Source organism: Salmo salar, chromosome 03 (genome assembly GCF_965601325.2).
Source record: "Salmo salar chromosome 03, fSalSal1, whole genome shotgun sequence".
NCBI classification, from domain to species: Eukaryota; Metazoa; Chordata; class Actinopteri; order Salmoniformes; family Salmonidae; genus Salmo; species Salmo salar.
The window spans coordinates 96220001-96242707 of NC_138293.1; the positions used below are offsets into that span (position 1 = coordinate 96220001).

The 22707-nt window shown below is 48.3% G+C and overlaps 1 protein-coding gene across 3 annotated transcripts in view; it reads right to left on the bottom strand.

The window, feature by feature from the left end:
* Window positions 1-22707, bottom strand: part of LOC106592115 (epsin-3) — a 64096-nt gene that overhangs the window by 27331 nt on the left and 14058 nt on the right. For 2 of the 3 annotated variants that reach the window (XM_082972914.1, XM_082972913.1), the window contains exons 3-7: window positions 22297-22455; window positions 21963-22046; window positions 21683-21796; window positions 19676-19853; window positions 2018-2139 (exon numbers count right to left, since the gene is read on the bottom strand). In XM_082972914.1, the coding sequence (XP_082829040.1) occupies window positions 2018-2139; window positions 19676-19853; window positions 21683-21796; window positions 21963-22046; window positions 22297-22455 (657 nt within the window). Of the gene's footprint in view, window positions 1-301; window positions 380-2017; window positions 2140-19675; window positions 19854-21682; window positions 21797-21962; window positions 22047-22296; window positions 22456-22707 lie in introns of all 3 variants that reach the window. The other variant, XM_082972912.1, reaches the window with a different exon arrangement.

Here is a 22707-nt window from a genome sequence, read left to right on the forward strand (position 1 = left end):
GAGAGAGAGAGAGTGAGTGAGAGAGAGAGAGAGAGAGAGAGACAGAGAGACAGAGAAAGAGCTTGCAGCAGGAGGTAAAATGGTTTGGTTAGGGTTAGGTTAAGCATTGCAAAATTCTGGTAACTTTCCTGAAATGCCCTAATTTCCCAGAAATCCCAGTTGAAGGATTTCAGGAGGGAATATAGAGGGAGAGAGATCTCCAACTGGGATTTCTGGGAATTTTGGGAATGTTTCTGGATTTTTACAACCCTAGTTAGTGTTGAGGATGCAGGGGGCTAGAGGGGCTACATCTCAGCAGTACCTTCTGAGCTTCCTCCTTGCTGAGGCTCAGGGCGATCTGGAGCTGGGTCTGTTCATCAATGTCCATCGGGGGAGCAGGCTGGAGTGTTAAAGGGGGTCGTGTTATTAGCAGGGCTAACTGCACTCAAAACACTTCTGCTTTTCATTTGTTTCTAGTCAGGGATCAGGGACACCAGGTGAGTGGAGTCTGGCCAATAAATCACATTGATGAATTAACGGGTAGAAAAGAAAACCTGAAATCATTTGTCTCTCGACGGCCAGTAGTTGAATAAGTTCTGTGTTAGGAGTTGGACTAACAACTGGAAAGTCTGTAAAAGTTTTCCAATATTCAGCTTATAAAGTTAGTCAATGATGAGTTTTTGTGTGTTTTATAAAAGGACCTAAGAGATTGTGTGTGTTTTATAAAAGGACCTAAGAGATGGTGTGTGTTTTATAAAAGGAGCTAAGAGATGGTGTTTTTTAGTCCCAGGCCTCGGTGCAGTATGCACCATCTAACAACACAGAGACACAGAGGCCAGTCAGTGCCATCAATACCAGGCTAGCTAACAGTGGATCAATACCAGGCTAGCTAACAGCGCCATCAATACCAGGCTAGCTAACAGTGGATCAATACCAGGCTAGCTAACAGTGGATCAATACCAGGCTAGCTAACAGTGGATCAATACCAGGCTAGCTAACAGTGGATCAATACCAGGCTAGCTAACAGCGCCATCAATACCAGGCTAGCTAACAGTGGATCAATACCAGGCTAGCTAACAGTGGATCAATACCAGGCTAGCTAACAGCGCCATCAATACCAGGCTAGCTAACAGTGGATCAATACCAGGCTAGCTAACAGTGGATCAATACCAGGCTAGCTAACAGTGGATCAATACCAGGCTAGCTAACAGTGGATCAATACCAGGCTAGCTAACAGTGGATCAATACCAGGCTAGCTAACAGTGGATCAATACCAGGCTAGCTAACAGTGGATCAATACCAGGCTAGCTAACAGTGGATCAATATCAGGCTAGCTAACAGTGGATCAATAACAGGCTAGCTAACAGTGGATCAATACCAGGCTAGCTAACAGTGCCATCAATACCAGGGTAGCTAACAGTGGATCAATACCAGGCTAGCTAACAGTGGATCAATACCAGGCTAGCTAACAGTGGATCAATACCAGGCTAGCTAACAGTGGATCAATACCAGGCTAGCTAACAGTGCCATCAATACCAGGGTAGCTAACAGCGCCATCAATACCAGGCTAGCTAACAGTGGATCAATACCAGGCTAGCTAACAGTGGATCAATAACAGGCTAGCTAACAGTGGATCAATACCAGGCTAGCTAACAGTGGATCAATAGCTCCACCCTGTCCAGTCCTTCATTCACTCAGCACAGCTGCAGGCGCATCACTCTGCAGCATCGCACTCTGTAATTGGCCAGATCAGCAGCCAACTCTGAGTATCAGTGTCTTTGATTGGCCAGGTGTTATAGATCGCATCACAAGGAGAGATGGGTGATATTGGTTTCTATTAAAGGCTCAGTGAAATGGATGACACTTAGAGGACAGAGAGAGGGGGTGGGGAGATTTGAGCTCTGCAGGGGAGTGTGTATGAGTGGGAGGGAGGCAGCCACGTCCATAACATTCTCACACTGCATGTAGTCAGAGTGTGTCAGTGCCTCTTGTTCAGTGTGTGTGGTGAGTGTGTGTACTGTGTGAGTGTGTGTGTTACCTTTTCACTCTCCTCTCGGCTCATGGCCAGAGCCAGCTGCAGCTGTAGCTCCTCCTCCCCGCTGGTCTGGGGGCGGGCCTGCTCCATGTCTGATGCGGCACGGCGAGGAGAGGAAGAGGTGGCTGGGAGGAGGAAATAGGGAGGGAGTGGAGAAAGAGAGAGAGAGAAAGAAAGAGAAAGAGGAGGGAGGTGGCAGAGGAGAGAGAGAGAAAGAGAGAGAGGGAGAGAGAGAGAGAGAGAGAGAGATTGAGAGGGAGGACGGAGAGGTGGGGGAGAGAGGGAGAGAAAGAGAGGGAGAGAGGGGCAAGTGGCAGAGGAGAGAGAGAGAGAAAGAGAGGGAGGGAGAGAGAGATTGAGAGGGAGGAGGGAGAGGTGAGGGAGAGAAAGAGGGAGAGAGGGGCAGGTGGCAGAGGAGAGAGAGTGTGTGATTTTTAAGAGCAGAGTTTTAGTAGAGAGAGCTGGGTTTGCATGTTAAGTCTGCTGTCCAACCACTGGGTGTTGTGTTATTCCAGCAGGCCTGTGTTGGCATGGCATACTCTGCCTTGGTCTGCAAGTCTGCACCCCATTCTCTATTTAGTGCACTACTTTTGACTATGGACCCTGGTCCTAAGTAGTGTACTATATAGGGAATAGGGGCCATTAGGGACGGATCCTAACTGCTGCTCTCTGCCTCCTGCACTAGGAACAATGGTGGCTTTTGTGGAGTAGGTAAAGGAGAGGGGTAGAGGAGGTATTTTTACATTTTTAAATTTGATTTTAACTTGGCAAGTCAGTTAAGAACAAATTCTTATTTACAATGACAGCCTAGGAACAGTGGGTTAACTGCCTAGTTCAGGGGCAGCACGACAGATGTTTTACCTTGTCAGCTCAGGGATTCGATCTTGCAACCTTTCAGTTACTAGTCCAACGCTCTACCCACTAGGCTACCTGCCACCCCCCAAGTAAAGGAGGTAGAGGGGGTAGCGGAGGCAGAGGGGGTAGAGGAGGCAGAGGGGTAAAGGAGGTAGATGAGTAGAGAGGGTCGAGGGGGTAGCAGGGGTAGAGGAGTAGGTGGGTTGTGAGGGTAGAGGGGTAGTGGAGGTAGATAATGAGAGGGGATAGATGGGTAGGGGGGTAGAGGAGGTAGCAGGGGTAGAGGAGTAGATGGGTTGTGAGGGTAGAGGGGTAGTGGAGGTAGATAATGAGAGGGGATAGATGGGTAGGGGGGTAGAGGAGGTAGCAGAGGTAGAGGAGTAGATGGGTTGTGAGGGTAGAGGGGTAGTGGAGGTAGATGGGTAGGGGGGTAGTGGAGGTCATGGCTGTAAAGGTGGGGGGGGGTATGGCTGTAAGGGGAGGGGAGGTCATGGCTGTAAGGGGGGGGGGGGTAATGGCTGTAAGGGGGAGGTCATGGCTGTAAGGGGGGGGGGTAATGGCTGTAAGGGGGAGATCATGGCTGTAAGGGGAGGAGATCATGGTTGTAAGGGGGGATCATGGCTGTAAGGGGGGGAGGTCATAGCTGTAAGGGTAGGGAGGGTCATGGCTGTAAGGGGGGGGGGGGGGGGGGGTCATGGCTGTAAGGGGGGATCATGGCTGTAAGGGGGGGAGGTCATGGCTGTAAGGGTAGGGAGGGTCATGGCTGTAAGGGAGGGGGGGAATCATGGCTGTAAGGGGGGGGGGTCATGGCTGTAAGGGTAGGGAGGGTCATGGCTGTACGGGAGGGGGCTCAGGGTTGTAAGGGGGGAGGTCATGGCAAAAGGGAGGGGGCTGTGGAGGGAAGGAGGGGGGCAGTACTGTATATACGTCCCAAATGGCACCCTATTCCCGATGTAGTGCACTACTTTTCATCAGAGCCCATATAAAAGGCAATATAGTGTGATTTGGGACGAGGCCATTGGCATGGTCCAGTCTATCTCTGCTGAACCCCAATCACTTCCAGTACGCCGCCTCTCAATGTGGCCCGCCTGGGCTGGACTGTAGTCTGGCTGGGACCTGGGTTCAAATACTATTCCATAGCTTCTCAAATAGTGAGAGCGTTTGCTTTAGCCTGCCTGCAGTGCCAGGTGGGCGGGGTCTCTTCTATGGGTTCCATTACGCCAGACAAGCTCAATCAAAGCACAGACAAAGTATTTTGAAATTATTTCAAATTGTATTTGAACCCAGGTCTGTTTGGGAAGGGACAGGGAGCTACTGCCACAGTGCCAGGCCAACCCTCTGACCCCCACTCAACCACCCAGCCCCAGCCCATCCATCAGGTCCATCTAAACCCGCAACAACAGACAGGACAGACAGACTCAAAGATCATCAATCCAGGACACATAGTATGTCCTCCACCATCACTGACCAAACTGTCCTTCTGTAACAGTGTTGAAATCAGGCTGGAGTGACTTTCCCAGACAAGGCCTACTGTATATTATGGAATATGTCAATATGGATGTAGTTTGAATCATTTCACAGTAATTATCTCCAAAATATGTAGAAATATAAAAATAAGAATTATCCAGCACCAAGTGGGGGATTAGCCCAGTACTTTTTAGCTGATCAACCCCAGTAATTGTTTCACAGTGAGGAAATGGAATTGTATGATATTGTTTGTACTGTAATTGTATAAAAACAATATGAAATATTTTATCTAATTCCTGTCCCCTGTGGACTACTTTCCCCTGACCCTGTTGCAACAACCATTCACCTGGATCGCTGGGTCTGGTTCTGATCCATACAATGTTTGTGTGTGTGTGTGTGTGTGTGTGTGTGTAGGGTTTTTTCTGCATAGAAAAATCTACAGTGGGCCACCTTTGGCCAAATAGTAATATATTTATATATATAGTACCAGTCAGAAATAGTCCTATAATTCCTATAATAAAGACTCATGTTAAAAGGAACCACCAGCTTTCATATGTTCTCATGTTCTGAGCAAGGAACTTAAACGTTAGCTTTCTTACATGGCACATATTGCACTTTTACTTTCTTCTCCAACACTTTTTTGCATTATTTAAACCAAATTGAACATGTTTCATTATTTATTTGAGGCTAAATTGATTTTATTGATGTATTATATTAAGTTAAAATAAGTGTTCATTCAGTATTGTTGTAATTGTCATTATTACAAAACATAAGTCAAAATATATATATATATATATATCGGCCGATTAATCGGCACCGAGGTTTTGGGTCCTCCAATAATCGGTAGCGGCGCCGAAAAATCATAATCGGTCGACCTCTAGTTTGGGGTTTTTAATCGGCAAATCGGTGTACAAAAATACCGATTACCGATTGTTATGGAAACGGCCCTAATTAAATCGGCCATTCCGATTAATCGGTCGACCTCTACCCCAATCTTTTGAACGGTAATGTACATATATATATTTTTTTTTATACATTTTTCAGGATGTAAAAAAAGTTTTCAGTGTAAACTTAAATGACTAAAACCACATAAAGTATGTAGAAAAGATAATGGACCTATATATTTTTAAATAACAATCACCAAAATATTAAAAATAGAAAGTCAGGGAGAACACGTAATTTTATTATTATTATGCATTCAGGAGTATTTTTGTCATGGCATGGGGCCCCCATTGATTTTGTTATAATGTTTGATTCACTCAGATAGCATAAGCCATTGCGAACTTTGTAGATTTGAATGAAATTAACTTTAAAACTGCACATTTTGTCATTGCGGTCAACAGAAGGGTCTCTAAAATGTCCAGTCGGCAACTGCACCAGTGGCCACGCCCCCACCACGCCCATCGCCTAAACCACATTTTAACCCAGAAAAAATCTCTGGTGTGTGTGTGTGTGTGTCTGTGGGAAAATGAAACATGCCACAGACACCAGAAGTATAACATTAACACAGTGTGACTAACTGAAACCATGCTCAAGCTACTTAGCTTCCCACACACAACCTTTACACAGCTGGTGCACAGACCACACTCAGCTGGTGCAGAGGCTGCACACAGCTGGTGTACAGACCACACACATGATAATACACAGGCAACTGGCTTTGGTCTCTGCACCATCTAACAACTCCACCACATCCTACTGTATCATAATACTACTGTACTAACAACTCCACCACATCCTACTGTATCATAATACTACTGTACCATCCAACAACTCCACCACATCCTACTGTATCATAATACTACTGTACTATCCAACAACTCCACTACATCCTACTGTATCATAATACTACTGTACTATCCAACAACTCCACCACATCCTACTGTATCATAATACTACTGTACTAACAACTCCACCACATCCTACTGTATTATAATACTACTGTACTATCCAACAACTCCACCACATCCTACTGTATTATAATACTACTGTACTATCCAACAACTCCACCACAACCTACTGTATCATAATACTACTGTACTAACAACTCCACCACATCCTACTGTATTATAATACTACTGTACTATCCAACAACTCCACCACATCCTACTGTATTATAATACTACTGTACTAAAAACTCCACCACATCCTACTGTATTATAATACTACTGTACTATTTAACAACTCCACCACAACCTACTGTATCATAATACTACTGTACTAACAACTCCACCACATCCTACTGTATTATAATACTACTGTACTATCCAACAACTCCACCACATCCTACTGTATTATAATACTACTGTACTAAAAACTACACCACATCCTACTGTATTATAATACTACTGTACTATCCAACAGCTCCACCACATTCTACTGTATCATAATACTACTGCACTAAAAACTATACCACATCTTACTGTATTATACTACTGTACTATCTAACAACTCCACCACATCCTACTGTATCATAATACTACTAACAACTCCACTACATCCTACTGTATCATAATACTACTGCACTAAAAACTATACCACATCCTACTGTATCATAATACTACTGTACTATCCAACAACTCCACCACATCCTACTGTATTATAATACTACTGTACTATCCAACAACTCCACCACATCCTACTGTATTATAATACTACTGTACTATCCAACAACTCCACCACATCCTACTGTATTATAATACTACTGTACTATCTAACAACTCCACCACATCCTACTCTATCATAATACTACTGTACTATCCAACAACTCCACCACATCCTACTGTATCATAATACTACTGTACCATCCAACAACTCCACCAGATCCTACTGTATCATAATACTACTGTACTATCCAACAACTCCACCACATCCTACTGAATCATAATACTACTGTACAAACAACTCCACCACATCCTACTGTATCATAATATTACTGTACTAAAAACTCCACCACATCCTACTGTATCATAATACTAATGTACTATCTAACAACTCCACCATATCCTACTATATCATAATACTATTGTACTAAAAACTCCACCACATCCTACTGTATCACAGCCATGTATAATACATGATCCCCAGTCCCAGCTAGCTAAACGTGGCTACCACAGCCATGTATAATACATGATGCCCAGTCCCAACTAGCTAAACGTGGCTACCACAGCACAGCCATGTGTAATACATGATCCCCAGTCCCAGCTAGCTAAACGTGACTACCACAGCACAGCCATGTATAATACATGATCCCCAGTCCCAGCTAGCTAAACGTGACTACCACAGCACAGCCATGTATAATACATGATGCCCAGTCCCAGCTAGCTAAACGTGGCTACCACAGCCATGTATAATACATTATGCCCAGTCCCAACTAGCTAAACGTGGCTACCACAGCACAGCCATGTGTAATACATGATCCCCAGTCCCAGCTAGCTAAACGTGGCTACCACAGCCATGTATAATAGATGATCCCCAGTCCCAGCTAGCTAAACGTGGCTACCACAGCACACCCATGTATAATACATGATCCCCAGTCCCAGCTAGCTAAACGTGGCTACCACAGCACAGCCATGTATAATACATGATCCCCAGTCCCAGCTAGCTAAACGTGGCTACCACAGCCATGTATAATACATTATGCCCAGTCCCAGCTAGGTAAACATGGCTACCACAGCACAGCCATGTATAATACATGATCCCCAGTCCCAGCTAGCTAAACGTGGCTACCACAGCCATGTATAATACATGATGCCCAGTCCCAGCTATCTAAACGTGGCTACCACAGCCATGTATAATACATGATCCCCAGTCCCAGCTAGCTAAACGTGACTACCACAGCCATGTATAATACATGATGCCCAGTCCCAGCTAGCTAAACGTGGCTACCACAGCACAGCCATGTATAATACATGATCCCCAGTCCCAGCTAGCTAAACGTGGCTACCACAGCACAGCCATGTATAATACATGATCCCCAGTCCCAGCTAGCTAAACGTGGCTACCACAGCCATGTATAATACATTATGCCCAGTCCCAGCTAGGTAAACATGGCTACCACAGCACAGCCATGTATAATACATGATCCCCAGTCCCAACTAGCTAAACGTGGCTACCACAGCACAGCCATGTATAATACATGATCCCCAGTCCCAGCTAGCTAAACGTGGCTACCACAGCCATGTATAATACATGATGCCCAGTCCCAGCTATCTAAACGTGGCTACCACAGCCATGTATAATACATGATGCCCAGTCCCAGCTATCTAAACGTGGCTACCACAGCCATGTATAATACATGATCCCCAGTCCCAGCTAGCTAAACGTGACTACCACAGCCATGTATAATACATGATGCCCAGTCCCAGCTAGCTAAACGTGGCTACCACAGCCATGTATAATACATGATGCCCAGTCCGAGCTAGCTAAACGTGACTACCACAGCACAGCCATGTATAATACATGATGCCCAGTCCCAGCTAGCTAAACGTGGCTACCACAGCCATGTATAATACATGATGCCCAGTCCCAGCTAGCTAAACGTGACTACCACAGCACAGCCATGTATAATACATGATGCCCAGGCCCAGCTAGCTAAACGTGACTACCACAGCCATGTATAATACATGATGCCCAGTCCCAGATAGCTAAACATGACCACCACAGCACAGCCATGTATACAGAGATCCATGATGAGACAGGGAAAAAAGGTAGAGATTGAGTGTGTCCCATTCTTTGTGTTTGCTGTTTAGCTGGAGTGAAAGAGAACAGGAGAATGTTAGGAATGCAGCTATAGAGAGCGTCTCACACACACACACACACACACACACACGGATAGCGTAACCAAAACTAACAAACAATTTATGTAGGAATGGGGATTAACCAGGATGATACAGTAGACAGAGACATGGATTGTTTCCCAAATGGCACCATATAGTGCACTACTTTTGACCAGAGCCCTATGGCCAATGGCACCCTATATAGTGCACTAATTTTGACCATAGCCCTATGGACAATGGCACCCTATTCCCTATATAGTGCACTACTATTGACCAGGGCCCTTAGGGAACAGGGTACCATTTGGGGAAAAGTTATTCATTGAGACTTGTCCAGGTCCTTATGTCCAGCTGCCTGTCACATGGACCAACAGGACAATAGTTCCTAATTGAATAGGGCCTGTGAGGGACAATGACCACGGGTATACAACTATAGAAACACAATCTATTATGCCATCATTGCCATGAATGGGAAGGTCTTTTCTATAGACTCTATTTCTGTGTACACAACCAGCCATCTCTACAATGAATCCAGATACTGCTGACGGAACGCTCTATCTGTATCTCTGGAGACCCAAGTAACTGAACTTTTAGTCCCTTTCTGATGACACAGACACACACACACTGACTGACTCGTTGATAAGATAAGAACAGTGAGTTCTTACTGAGTGTATATGTCATATGCCATCTGTGATCTAGAATAATCTACTGTATGTCATGGTCACAAGATAAGAACATGAAGAGCCAAAACATTCCAGCTCAAATCCCCTTAAGAAGGAAGAGGTTAGTGGTCACTGCACGACAGGGGCGGTAGAGACAGAGATGTTTCCTCTACTGTGAGAAATTCTCCCAAATAAGATAATATTTTTTCAAGACAATATCTCAATCAATCAATGTCCAACTTCTGTGCATTTACTAATAACATAAAGCTGGGAATCAATCTGGGTGGGGAAAAATGCAAATATGACTGCCTGATATGTATATGACTGCCATAGACTGAGGGACATACCATGACCAGTAATTCCCTGAAGTATTTACATTATATATAAGTAATACATAGTGTAACCATCCTCCGTGTTGTTGTTTACTAGTAATACATAGTGTAACTATCCCCCGTGTTGTTGTTTACTAGTAATACATAGTGTAACCATGCTCCGTGTTGTTGTTTAGTAGTAATACATAGTGTAACATTCCTCCGTGTTGTTGTTTACTAGAGATACATAGTGTAACCATGCTCCGTGTTGTTGTTTACTAGTAATACATAGTGTAACCATCCTCCGTGTTGTTGTTTACTAGTAATACATAGTGTAACCATCCTCCGTGTTGTTGTTTACTAGTAATACATAGTGTAACCATCCTCCGTGTTGTTGTTTACTAGTAATACATAGTGTAACTATCCCCCGTGTTGTTGTTTACTAGTAATACATAGTGTAACCATCCTCCGTGTTGTTGTTTACTAGTAATTCATAGTGTAACTATCCCCCGTGTTGTTGTTTACTAGTAATTCATAGTGTAACTATCCCCCATGTTGTTTACTAGTAATACATAGTGTAACTATCCCCCGTGTTGTTGTTTACTAGTAATACATAGTGTAACTATCCTCCGTGTTGTTGTTTACTAGAGATACATAGTGTAACCATGCTCCGTGTTGTTGTTTACTAGTAATACATAGTGTAACCATCCTCCGTGTTGTTGTTTACTAGTAATACATAGTGTAACTATCCCCCGTGTTGTTGTTTACTAGTAATACATAGTGTAACTATCCCCCATGTTGTTTACTAGTAATACATAGTGTAACCATCCTCCGTGTTGTTGTTTACTAGTAATACATAGTGTAACCATCCTCCGTGTTGTTGTTTACTAGTAATACATAGTGTAACCATCCTCCGTGTTGTTGTTTACTAGTAATACATAGTGTAACTATCCCCCGTGTTGTTGTTTACTAGTAATACATAGTGTAACATTCCTCCGTGTTGTTGTTTACTAGAGATACATAGTGTAACCATGCTCCGTGTTGTTGTTTACTAGTAATACATAGTGTAACTATCCCCCGTGTTGTTGTTTACTAGTAATACAGTGTAACTATCCCCTATGTTGTTGTTTACTAGTAATACAGTGTAACTATCCCCTATGTTGTTGTTTACTAGTAATACAGTGTAACCATCCTCCGTGTTGTTGTTTAGTAGTAATACATAGTGTAACTATCCCCTATGTTGTTGTTTAGTAGTAATACAGTGTAACTATCCCCTATGTTGTTGTTTAGAAGTAATACAGTGTAACTATCCCCTATGTTGTTGTTTAGAAGTAATACAGTGTAACTATCCCCTATGTTGTTCTTTACTAGTAATACATACTGTAACCATCCTCCATGTTGTTGTTTACTAGTAATACAGTGTAACCATCCTCTGTTGTTGTTTACTAGTAATACAGTGTAACCATCCTCCATGTTGTTTACTAGTAATACAGTGTAACTATCCCCTATGTTGTTGTTTACTAGTAATACATAGTGTAACTATCCCCTATGTTGTTGTTTACTAGTAATACAGTGTAACTATCCCCTATGTTGTTGTTTACTAGTAATACAGTGTAACTATCCCCTATGTTGTTGTTTACTAGTAATACATAGTGTAACTATCCCCTATGTTGTTGTTTACTAGTAATACATAGTGTAACTATCCCCTATGTTGTTGTTTACTAGTAATACAGTGTAACTATCCCCTATGTTGTTGTTTACTAGTAATACAGTGTAACTATCCCCTATGTTGTTGTTTACTAGTAATACATAGTGTAACCATCCTCCGTGTTGTTGTTTAGTAGTAATACATAGTGTAACCATCCTCCGTGTTGTTGTTTACTAGTAATACAGTGTAACTATCCCCTATGTTGTTTACTAGTAATACATAGTGTAACTATCCCCTATGTTGTTGTTTACTAGTAATACATAGTGTAACCATCCTCCGTGTTGTTGTTTAGTAGTAATACATAGTGTAACCATCCTCCGTGTTGTTGTTTACTAGTAATACAGTGTAACTATCCCCTATGTTGTTTACTATTAAAACATAGTGTAACCATCCTCCATGTACATGTTGTTGTTTATTTATTAGCCATTTTTTCTTTTTTATAATCATTTTTATTTAATTAAATGAATCGACCTAAGATTCCACAATACAACAGCAGTTGATACTTAAGTATCAAAAGTAAATGTAATTGCTAAAGTATACCTAAGTATATGTAAAACCAAATACTTTTAGACTTTTACTCAAGTAGAATTTTACTGGGTGACTTTCACTTTTACTTGAGTCATTTTCTATTAAGGTATCTTTACTTTAACTCAAATATGACAATTGGGTACTTTATCCACCACTGGTTGTTTCCTGTGGGATAACACTAACATGGAGTGTTCGTTAGCCAACTTACTGTCTAGCTGTCAGTGCAGAACTGCCAGTGCCAGTGCAGACCTGAGCAGAGCCAGACCACATCTCTCAACATGGATTCTCACTGAAGAACAGCATGGCTAATCAAATTTCAAATCAAATCAAATTTATTTTTATATAGCCCTTCGTACATCAGCTGATATTCTCAAAGTGCTGTACAGAAACCCAGCCTAAAACCCCAAACAGCAAGCAAAGCATGTGAAAGAAGCACGGTGGCTAGGAAAAACTCCCTAGGAAAAACTCCCTAGAAAGGCCAAAAACCTAGGAAGAAACCTAGAGAGGAACCAGGCTATGAGGGGTGGCCAGTCCTCTTCTGGCTGTGCAGGGTGGATATTATAACAGAACATGGTCAAAATGTTAAATCTTATCAATGTTATCTTATCAATGTTTCAGGCATTCAAGCCTTCATACTTTCATTACATTCTGGCTCCATTATGTGTTCCACTGCCTCTTCAATGCTTCAGGCTGTGAGAACATGTTTGGCCTTTTAAAATGTATTACCGCTATCAATCAAACTGTAATATACTGTCACTATCCGACTACCACCCAGGACTCTACCCTGCACCTTAGAGACTGCTGTCCTATGTACATAGTCATTGAACATTGGCCACTTTAATCATGTTTACATACTGTTTTACCCACTTCATGTCTATATACTGTATTCTAGTCAAGGCTCATCCTATATAACTACTGCTGTACACACCTTTTCTATTTATATACTGTCCATACACACCATTTATATAGAGTACCAGTCAAAAGTTTGGATACACCTATTCATTCAAGGGTTTTTCTTTATTTTTACTATTTTCTACATTGTAGAATAACAGTGAAGACATTATAACTATGAAATAACACATATGGAATCTTGTAGTAACCAAAACAGTGTTAAACAAATCAAAATATATTTTAAATATATATTACTCAAAGTAGCCACCCTTTTCCTTGATGACAGCTTTGCACACGCTTGGCATTCTCTCAACCAGCTTCACCTGGAATGTTTTTTCCAACAGTGTTGAAGGAGTTCCACACATGCTTATATATATATACTGGGTGGTTCGAGCCCTGAATGCTGGTTGGCTGAAAGGCGTGGTATATCAGATATGACAAAACATTTATTTTTACTGCTCTAATCACGTTGGTAACCAGTTTATAATAGCAATAAGGCACCTCTGGGTTTTGTGATATATGGCCAATATACCACGACTAAAGGCTGTATCCAGTCACTCCACGTTGCGTCGCGCATAAGAACACGATATTGGCCACATACCACACCTCCTCAGGCCTTATTGCTTAAATATGCAGTACCAGTCAAAAGTCTGGACACATATCAGTTAAAAATAGAATGTCATCATGTTTTGGTCACAAAGAAAAAAACACTCGCCTAGTTAGTTGGCTACAGCTGGTTGTACTATTTCACCATAGCCTGTAATCACTAGTTATTACTTCTAAACAAAATATATTTTAGGGTGGATTCTTGTTGTTTGGTTTACTGTTTGAACAGTTGCTGAGATTATATTTGGTTATCAATGCAAAATAAGCTACTTTGATGAATAGCCTATATATTGTATAGATCAGATCTAGGAACCAAGCGACAACACTGCCCCCACAGCTGCAGAAGGAATGATATGGCGTCTCAATGTTAAGGAAGTTAAAGAAAATATGTCCAATGCCTGAGCGTATTTACAAGGAGCCTGTCACGTCCTGACCAGCAGATGGAGCTAGTGTTTTAGTTTTGGTCAGGACGTGGCATGTTTGTGTTGGGTATGTTTGTATTGTTGATTGGGACTTCCAATTGAAGTCAGGTGTGTTGAGTTGCCTTTGATTGGAAGTCCTATATAGGTGTGTGTGTTTTTCTTTGGGGTTGTGGGTGGTTGTTTTGCACTGCGTTTGTTAGCCTGCAAACTGTTGCTGTCGTGTTATTGTTTTCCTGTGGATGCCTTACTTGAGTCTATTAAAGTATGAGTATTCACAGTCTCGCTGCGCCTTGGTCCATTTCTACCGACGAATACCGTTACAGAACCACCCACCAACACAGGACCAAGCAGCGGAAGAAGGCTGGCGAGGTAAGGGAGACCGAGAGGCACCCCCAAGATTTTTTTAGGGGGGGGCACAAGGGGAGTTTTGCGGGGCAAGAATGGAGCCCCAGGCCAGCTCCCCGCACTAGCATGGAGGTGCGTGTTCACAATCTGGTACGCCCAGTACCAGCACCAGGCTTCAAGTGCGTGAACCCAGCCTCGCCAGTCAACAGTCGCCAGAGCTGCCCGCCAGTCAACAGTCGTCAGTGGTGCCCGCCAGTCAACAGTCATCAGAGCTGCCCGCCAGTCAACAGTCGTCAGAGCTGCCCGCCAGTCAACAGTCGTCAGATCTGCCCGCCAGTCAACAGTCGCCAGAGCTGCCCGCCAGTCAACAGTCGCCAGAGCTGCCCACCAGTCAACAGTCGCCAGATCTGCCCGCCAGTCAACAGTCGCCAGAGCTGCCCGCCAGTCAACAGTCGCCAGAGCTGCCCGCCAGTCAACAGTCGTCAGAGCTGCCCGCCAGTCAACAGTCGTCAGAGCTGCCCGCCAGTCAACAGTCGTCATTGCTGCCCGCCAGTCAACAGTCGTCAGAGCTGCCCGCTAGTCAACAGTCGCCAGAGAGGTCGGACTGCGCCGAACTGCCGGAGTGGCCGGACTGCGCCGAACTGCCGGAGTGGCCGGACTGCGCCGAACTGCCGGAGTGGCCGGACTGCGCCGAACTGCCGGAGTGGCCGGACTGCGCCGAACTGCCGGAGTGGCCGGACTGCGCCGAACTGCCGGAGTGGCCGGACTGCGCCGAACTGCCGGAGTGGCCGGACTGCCCCGAACTGCCGGAGTGGCCGGACTGCCCCGAACTGCCGGAGTGGCCGGACTGCCCCGAACTGCCGGAGTGGCCGGACTGCCCCGAACTGCCGGAGTGGCCGGACTGCCCCGAACTGCCGGAGTGGCCGGACTGCCCCGAACTGCCGGAGTGGCCGGACTGCCCCGAACTGCCGGAGTGGCCGGACTGCCCCGAACTGCCGGAGTGGCCGGACTGCCCCGAACTGCCGGAGTGGCCGGACTGCCCCGAACTGCCGGAGTGGCCGGACTGCCGGAGTGGCCGGACTGCCCCGAACTGCCGGAGTGGCCGGACTGCCCCGAACTGCCGGAGTGGCCGGACTGCCCCGAACTGCCGGAGTGGCCGGAATGCCCCGAACTGCCGGAGTGGCCGGACTGCCCCGAGCTGCCGGAGTGGCCGGACTACCCCGAGCTGCCGGAGTGGCCGGACTGCCCCGAGCTGCCGGACTGCCCGGACTGCCCCGAGCTGCCGGACTGCCCCGAGCTGCCGGACTGCCCGGACTGCCCCGAGCTGCCGGACTGCCCGGACTGCCCGGATCTGCCAGGGTGCCCTGCCTGCCCTCCGGCCCAGCCCGAGGGGCCCTCCTGCCCTCCGGCCCAGCCCGAGGGGCCCTCCTGCCCTCCGGCCCAGCCCGAGGGGCCCTCCTGCCCTCCGGCCCAGCCCGAGGGGCCCTCCTGCCCCCCGGCCCAGCCCGAGGGGCCCTCCTGCCCCCCGGCCCAGCCCGAGGGGCCCTCCTGCCCCCCGGCCCAGCCCGAGGGGCCCTCCTGCCCCCCGGCCCAGCCCGAGGGGCCCTCCGGCCCAGCTCGAGGGGCCCTCCTGTCCCCCGGCCCAGCCCGAGGGGCCCTCCTGTCCCCCGGCCCAGCCCGAGGGGCCCTCCTGTCCCCCGGGTCAGCCCGAGTGGCCCGTCTGCCCGGCGCAGCTATCGGCGCCATCAAAGTGGGCGACGCCGAAGGTGGAGCGAGGTCCACGGCCTGCACCTGAGCCACCTCCAGGATAGGTGGGTTGGGGAGGGAGGGTGTAGCACAGTGCCGTCGGTGACGGCAGCCACCCTCCCTTCCCTCCCTTATTGTTTAAGGGTTATTGTTTATGGGTTTTTTGTTGGTGTTTTTCTGTTGGTAGGTGCATTCCGGGGTCTGCACCTTGAGGGGGGGGGGGTACTGTCACATCCTGACCAGCAGATGGAGCTAGTGTTTTAGTTTTGGTCAGGACGTGGCATGTTTGTGTTGGGTATGTTTGTATTGTTGATTGGGACTTTCAATTGAAGGCAGGTGTGTTGAGTTGCCTTTGATTGGAAGTCCTATATAGGTGTGTGTGTTTTTCTTTGGGGTTGTGGGTGGTTGTTTTGCACTGCGTTTGTTAGCCTGCAAACTGTTGCTGTCGTGTTATTGTTTTCCTGTGGATGCCTTACTTGAGTCTATTAAAGTATGAGTATTCACAGTCTCGCTGCGCCTTGGTCCATTTCTACCGACGAATACCGTTACAGAACCACCCACCAACACAGGACCAAGCAGCGGAAGAAGGCTGGCGAGGTAAGGGAGACCGAGAGGCACCCCCAAGATTTTTTTAGGGGGGGGCACAAGGGGAGTTTTGCGGGGCAAGAATGGAGCCCCAGGCCAGCTCCCCGCACTAGCATGGAGGTGCGTGTTCACAATCTGGTACGCCCAGTACCAGCACCACGCACCAGGCTTCAAGTGCGTGAACCCAGCCTCGCCAGTCAACAGTCGCCAGAGCTGCCCGCCAGTCAACAGTCGTCAGTGGTGCCCGCCAGTCAACAGTCGTCAGAGCTGCCCGCCAGTCAACAGTCGTCAGAGCTGCCCGCCAGTCAACAGTCATCAGATCTGCCCGCCAGTCAACAGTCGCCAGAGCTGCCCGCCAGTCAACAGTCGCCAGAGCTGCCCGCCAGTCAACAGTCGCCAGATCTGCCCGCCAGTCAACAGTCGCCAGATCTGCCCGCCAGTCAACAGTCGCCAGAGCTGCCCGCCAGTCAACAGTCGCCAGAGCTGCCCGCCAGTCAACAGTCGTCAGAGCTGCCCGCCAGTCAACAGTCGTCAGAGCTGCCCGCCAGTCAACAGTCGTCAGAGCTGCCCGCCAGTCAACAGTCGTCAGAGCTGCCCGCTAGTCAACAGTCGCCAGAGAGGTCAGACTGCGCTGAACTGCCGGAGTGGCCGGACTGCCCCGAACTGCCGGAGTGGCCGGACTGCCCCGAACTGCCGGAGTGGCCGGACTGCCCCGAACTGCCGGAGTGGCCGGACTGCCCCGAACTGCCGGAGTGGCCGGACTGCCCCGAACTGCCGGAGTGGCCGGACTGCCCCGAACTGCCGGAGTGGCCGGACTGCGCCGAACTGCCGGAGTGGCCGGACTGCCGGAGTGGCCGGACTGCCCCGAACTGCCCCGAACTGCCGGAGTGGCCGGACTGCCCCGAACTGCCGGAGTGGCCGGACTGCCCCGAACTGCCGGAGTGGCCGGACTGCCCCGAACTGCCGGAGTGGCCGGACTGCCGGAGTGGCCGGACTGCCCCGAACTGCCCCGAACTGCCGGAGTGGCCGGACTGCCCCGAACTGCCGGAGTGGCCGGACTGCCCCGAGCTGCCGGAGTGGCCGGACTGCCCCGAGCTGCCGGAGTGGCCGGACTGCCCCGAGCTGCCGGAGTGGCCGGACTGCCCCGAGCAGCCGGAGTGGCCGGACTGCCCCGAGCTGCCGGAGTGGCCGGACTGCCCCGAGCTGCCGGAGTGGCCGGACTGCCCCGAGATGCCGGAGTGGCCGGACTGCCCCGAGCTGCCGGAGTGGCAGGACTGCCCCGAGCTGCCGGACTGCCCGGACTGCCCCGAGCTGCCGGACTGCCCGGACTGCCCCGAGCTGCTGGACTGCCCTGCCTGCCCTCCGGCCCAGCCTGAGGGGCCCTCCTGCCCTCCGGCCCAGCCCGAGGGGCCCTCCTGCCCTCCGGCCCAGCCCGAGGGGCCCTCCTGCCCTCCGGCCCAGCCCGAGGGGCCCTCCTGCCCAGCCCGAGGGGCCCTCCTGCCCAGCCCGAGGGGCCCTCCTGCCCTCCGGCCCAGCCCGAGGGGCCCTCCTGCCCTCCGGCCCAGCCCGAGGGGCCCTCCTGCCCTCCGGCCCAGCCCGAGGGGCCCTCCTACCCCCCGGCCCAGCCCGAGGGGCCCTCCTGCCCCCCGGCCCAGCCCGAGGGGCCCTCCTGCCCAGCCCGAGGGGCCCTCCTGTCCCCCGGCCCAGCCCGAGGGGCCCTCCTGTCCCCCGGCCCAGCCCGAGGGGCCCTCCTGTCCCCCGGCCCAGCCCGAGGGGCCCTCCTGTCCCCCGGCCCAGCCCGAGGGGCCCTCCTGCCCCCCGGCCCAGCCCGAGGGGCCCTCCTGCCCCCCGGCCCAGCCCGAGGGGCCCTCCTGTCCCCCGGCCCAGCCCGAGGGGCCCTCCTGTCCCCCGGGTCAGCCCGAGTGGCCCGTCTGCCCGGCGCAGCTATCGGCGCCATCAAAGTGGGCGACGCCGAAGGTGGAGCGAGGTCCACGGCCTGCACCTGAGCCACCTCCAGGATAGGTGGGTTGGGGAGGGAGGGTGTAGCACAGTGCCGTCGGTGACGGCAGCCACCCTCCCTTCCCTCCCTTATTGTTTAAGGGTTATTGTTTATGGGTTTTTTGTTGGTGTTTTTCTGTTGGTAGGTGCATTCCGGGGTCTGCACCTTGAGGGGGGGGGGGGGGGTGGGTACTGTCACGTCCTGACCAGCAGATGGAGCTAGTGTTTTAGTTTTGGTCAGGACGTGGCATGTTTGTGTTGGGTATGTTTGTATTGTTGATTGGGACTTCCAATTGAAGGCAGGTGTGTTGAGTTGCCTTTGATTGGAAGTCCTATATAGGTGTGTGTGTTTTTCTTTGGGGTTGTGGGTGGTTGTTTTGCACTGCGTTTGTTAGCCTGCAAACTGTTGCTGTCGTGTTATTGTTTTCCTGTGGATGCCTTACTTGAGTCTATTAAAGTATGAGTATTCACAGTCTCGCTGCGCCTTGGTCCATTTCTACCGACGAATACCGTTACAGAGCCGCCCCTTTTGTGATGAAAAACGACATTGCAACTCCGTAGACCGTGTAGTAAGCTTTAGGAGAACTAGGTTAAGGTTAGGAAAAGGATTTGGGATAGCTAAAATGAAAAAAATTGTCCCTGACCCGACTCAAACGTATCTAGCCACAACCTGGCCCGACCTCAGAACAGCCTTCGTTTCCAATAATGTGATTGTGTGTGTGTGTGTGTGTGTGTGTGTACTCCCAGTTGCATGGTACTACTCACAATTGAAAGAGGAATGGGACTCCCTGGACCGGCTGAAGTCATCCCCGTAGAGTGCAGTCATGCTGGGCTGGCTGGTGCGGCGGCCTGGGTAGGGAGGAGGTAGAGAACCAGAGCCCATCCCTGACCCTGCGGCAGCTCCAGCCATCCTCTCCTTGGTCTTCAGGGCCAGGGTCCTCTCCTAGACAAATAGATAGCTACTTATTTACAGACTGTAGATAGGGATTTTATTCATCACCGAGGGGACAATACTGGGACGGTTTCCTGGACACAGATTAAGCCTAGACCAGGACTAAAAAATCTGATCAATGGAGAAGTCCAGGACCAGGCATAATGTGTCTGGGAAAACACCCTTTGATGTCAAACAGAAGTCCAGGACCAGGCATAATGTGTCTGATGTCAAACAGAAGTCCAGGACCAGGCATAATGTGTCTGATGTCAAACAGAAGTCCAGGACCAGACATAATGTGTCTGATGTCAAACAGAAGTCCAGGACCAGGCATAATGTGTCTCATGTCAAACAGAAGTCCAGGACCAGGCATAATGTGTCTGATATCAAACAGAAGTCCAGGACCAGGCATAATGTGTCTGGGAAAACACCCTTTCATGTCCAACAGAAGTCCAGGACCAGGCATAATGTGTCTGATGTCAAACAGAAGTCCAGGACTAGGCATAATGTGTCTCATGTCTAACAGAAGTCCAGGACCAGGCATAATGTGTCTGATGTCAAACAGAAGTCCAGGACCAGGCATAATGTGTCTGATGTCAAACAGAAGTCCAGGACCAGGCATAATGTGTCTCATGTCAAACAGAAGTCCAGGACCAGGCATAATGTGTCTGATGTCAAACAGAAGTCCAGGACCAGGCATAATGTGTCTAATGTCAAACAAGTCCAGGACCAGGCATAATGTGTCTGATATCAAAACAGAAGTCCAGGACCAGGCATAATGTGTCTGATGTCAAACAGAAGTCCAGGACCAGGCATAATGTGTCTGATGTCAAACAGAAGTCCAGGACCAGGCATAATGTGTCTGATGTCAAACAGAAGTCCAGGACCAGGCATAATGTGTCTGATATCAAACAGAAGTCCAGGACCAGGCATAATGTGTCTGGGAAAACACCCTTTCATGTCCAACAGAAGTCCAGGACCAGGCATAATGTGTCTCATGTCCAACAGAAGTCCATGACCAGGCATAATGTGTCTGATGTCAAACAGAAGTCCAGGACCAGGCATAATGTGTCTAATGTCAAACAAGTCCAGGACCAGGCATAATGTGTCTGATATCAAAACAGAAGTCCAGGACCAGGCATAATGTGTCTGATGTCAAACAGAAGTCCAGGACCAGGCATAATGTGTCTGATGTCAAACAGAAGTCCAGGACCAGGCATAATGTGTCTAATGTCAAACAGAAGTCCAGGACCAGGCATAATGTGTCTGATGTCAAACAGAAGTCCAGGACCAGGCATAATGTGTCTGATGTCAAACAGAAGTCCAGGACCAGGCATAATGTGTCTGATATCAAACAGAAGTCCAGGACCAGGCATAATGTGTCTGGGAAAACACCCTTTCATGTCCAACAGAAGTCCAGGACCAGGCATAATGTGTCTCAAGTCCAACAGAAGTCCATGACCAGGCATAATGTGTCTGATGTCAAACAGAAGTCCAGGACTAGACATAATGTGTCTCATGTCAAACAGAAGTCCAGGACCAGGCATAATGTGTCTGATGTCAAACAGAAGTCCAGGACCAGGCATAATGTGTCTGATATCAAACAGAAGTCCAGGACCAGGCATAATGTGTCTGATGTCAAACAGAAGTCCAGGACCAGGCATAATGTGTCTGATGTCAAACAGAAGTCCAGGACCAGGCATAATGTGTCTCATGTCAAACATAAGTCCAGGACCAGGCATAATGTGTCTGATGTCAAACAGAAGTCCAGGACCAGGCATAATGTGTCTGATGTCAAACAGACCAAACCAAACCAACAGAATACAGGTACCATGTCATACCTGTTTCAGCCTCTCCTCATCCCTCATCAGGGCCACCAGCTGCTTGGCCTTCTCCCTAACATTCACCCCCTGGTCCCTGCCATCCCTGTCTGTGAACTGGAAGTCCCGTAGGGTCTAGAGAAGAGGAGGAGAAAGAGGAGGAAGTATACTTTATTATACTTTTTTTGCAGATTGTTTTTTTGGTTTCAATCCCCCTGAGAAAGAAACCATTCAGTAGCCAGCTCAGTGCACTCCCAGACATTTATCCCGACAGACTCGGGATTCGAACCGTCAACCTAACCTGTATGGTGTAGACGTTCTCCCTGCACTGCTGCGCCACACGTTCCGAGCCCGTTTTGATCAGGTAGTCGAGTAGTGTCAGGGCCTAGTAATAAAATAATAATCCACTTCACTTATACACAGCACATTTCAAACAGACACCGCACAACTCTAACAGTAGATAAAAAGACAAGGCACAGCGTTAAACAATAAAAACACAATATGATGATAAAATGTTACAAAATACATAGGAACAGGATATTTAAAGAATGAAGGAATACTAACAATTGTATGTTGTAAATATCATAGAGAAAACAGTTAGTTTCCAAAGCCAGAACAAACAGGTGAATATTGACCTTGTAGACGTGTCTCCAGTTCTTCCCGCTGTCGTTGAGGCGTTTCCAGATCATACCCATGACCTCAGTGAACGCCACCACGTTGAAGGTCAGGTCAGCGATCTCTGACATCAGAGAGGAGGGGGGGCCCCACGGGTCGTTGGAGGTCGCCTCGCGGACCTTAATATAATAATATTAAAACATATTTAGTTTGAAAAAATACAATTCAGGCCGGGATTCAATCCGATCTCATTTTGTCAGCTATGCGCCATTTAAAAAGTAATTTCTGAATGAGTTGACATATGCAGCATCCACCGTTAATGGCGTCTCCGAAACAATCCCTTTAAAAGCACCAACAAAGCACCATCGGTTTGAATCCCAGCCTAAGATAAATTATAAACTTCAATATATAAGAATGAGATATGATGGCTC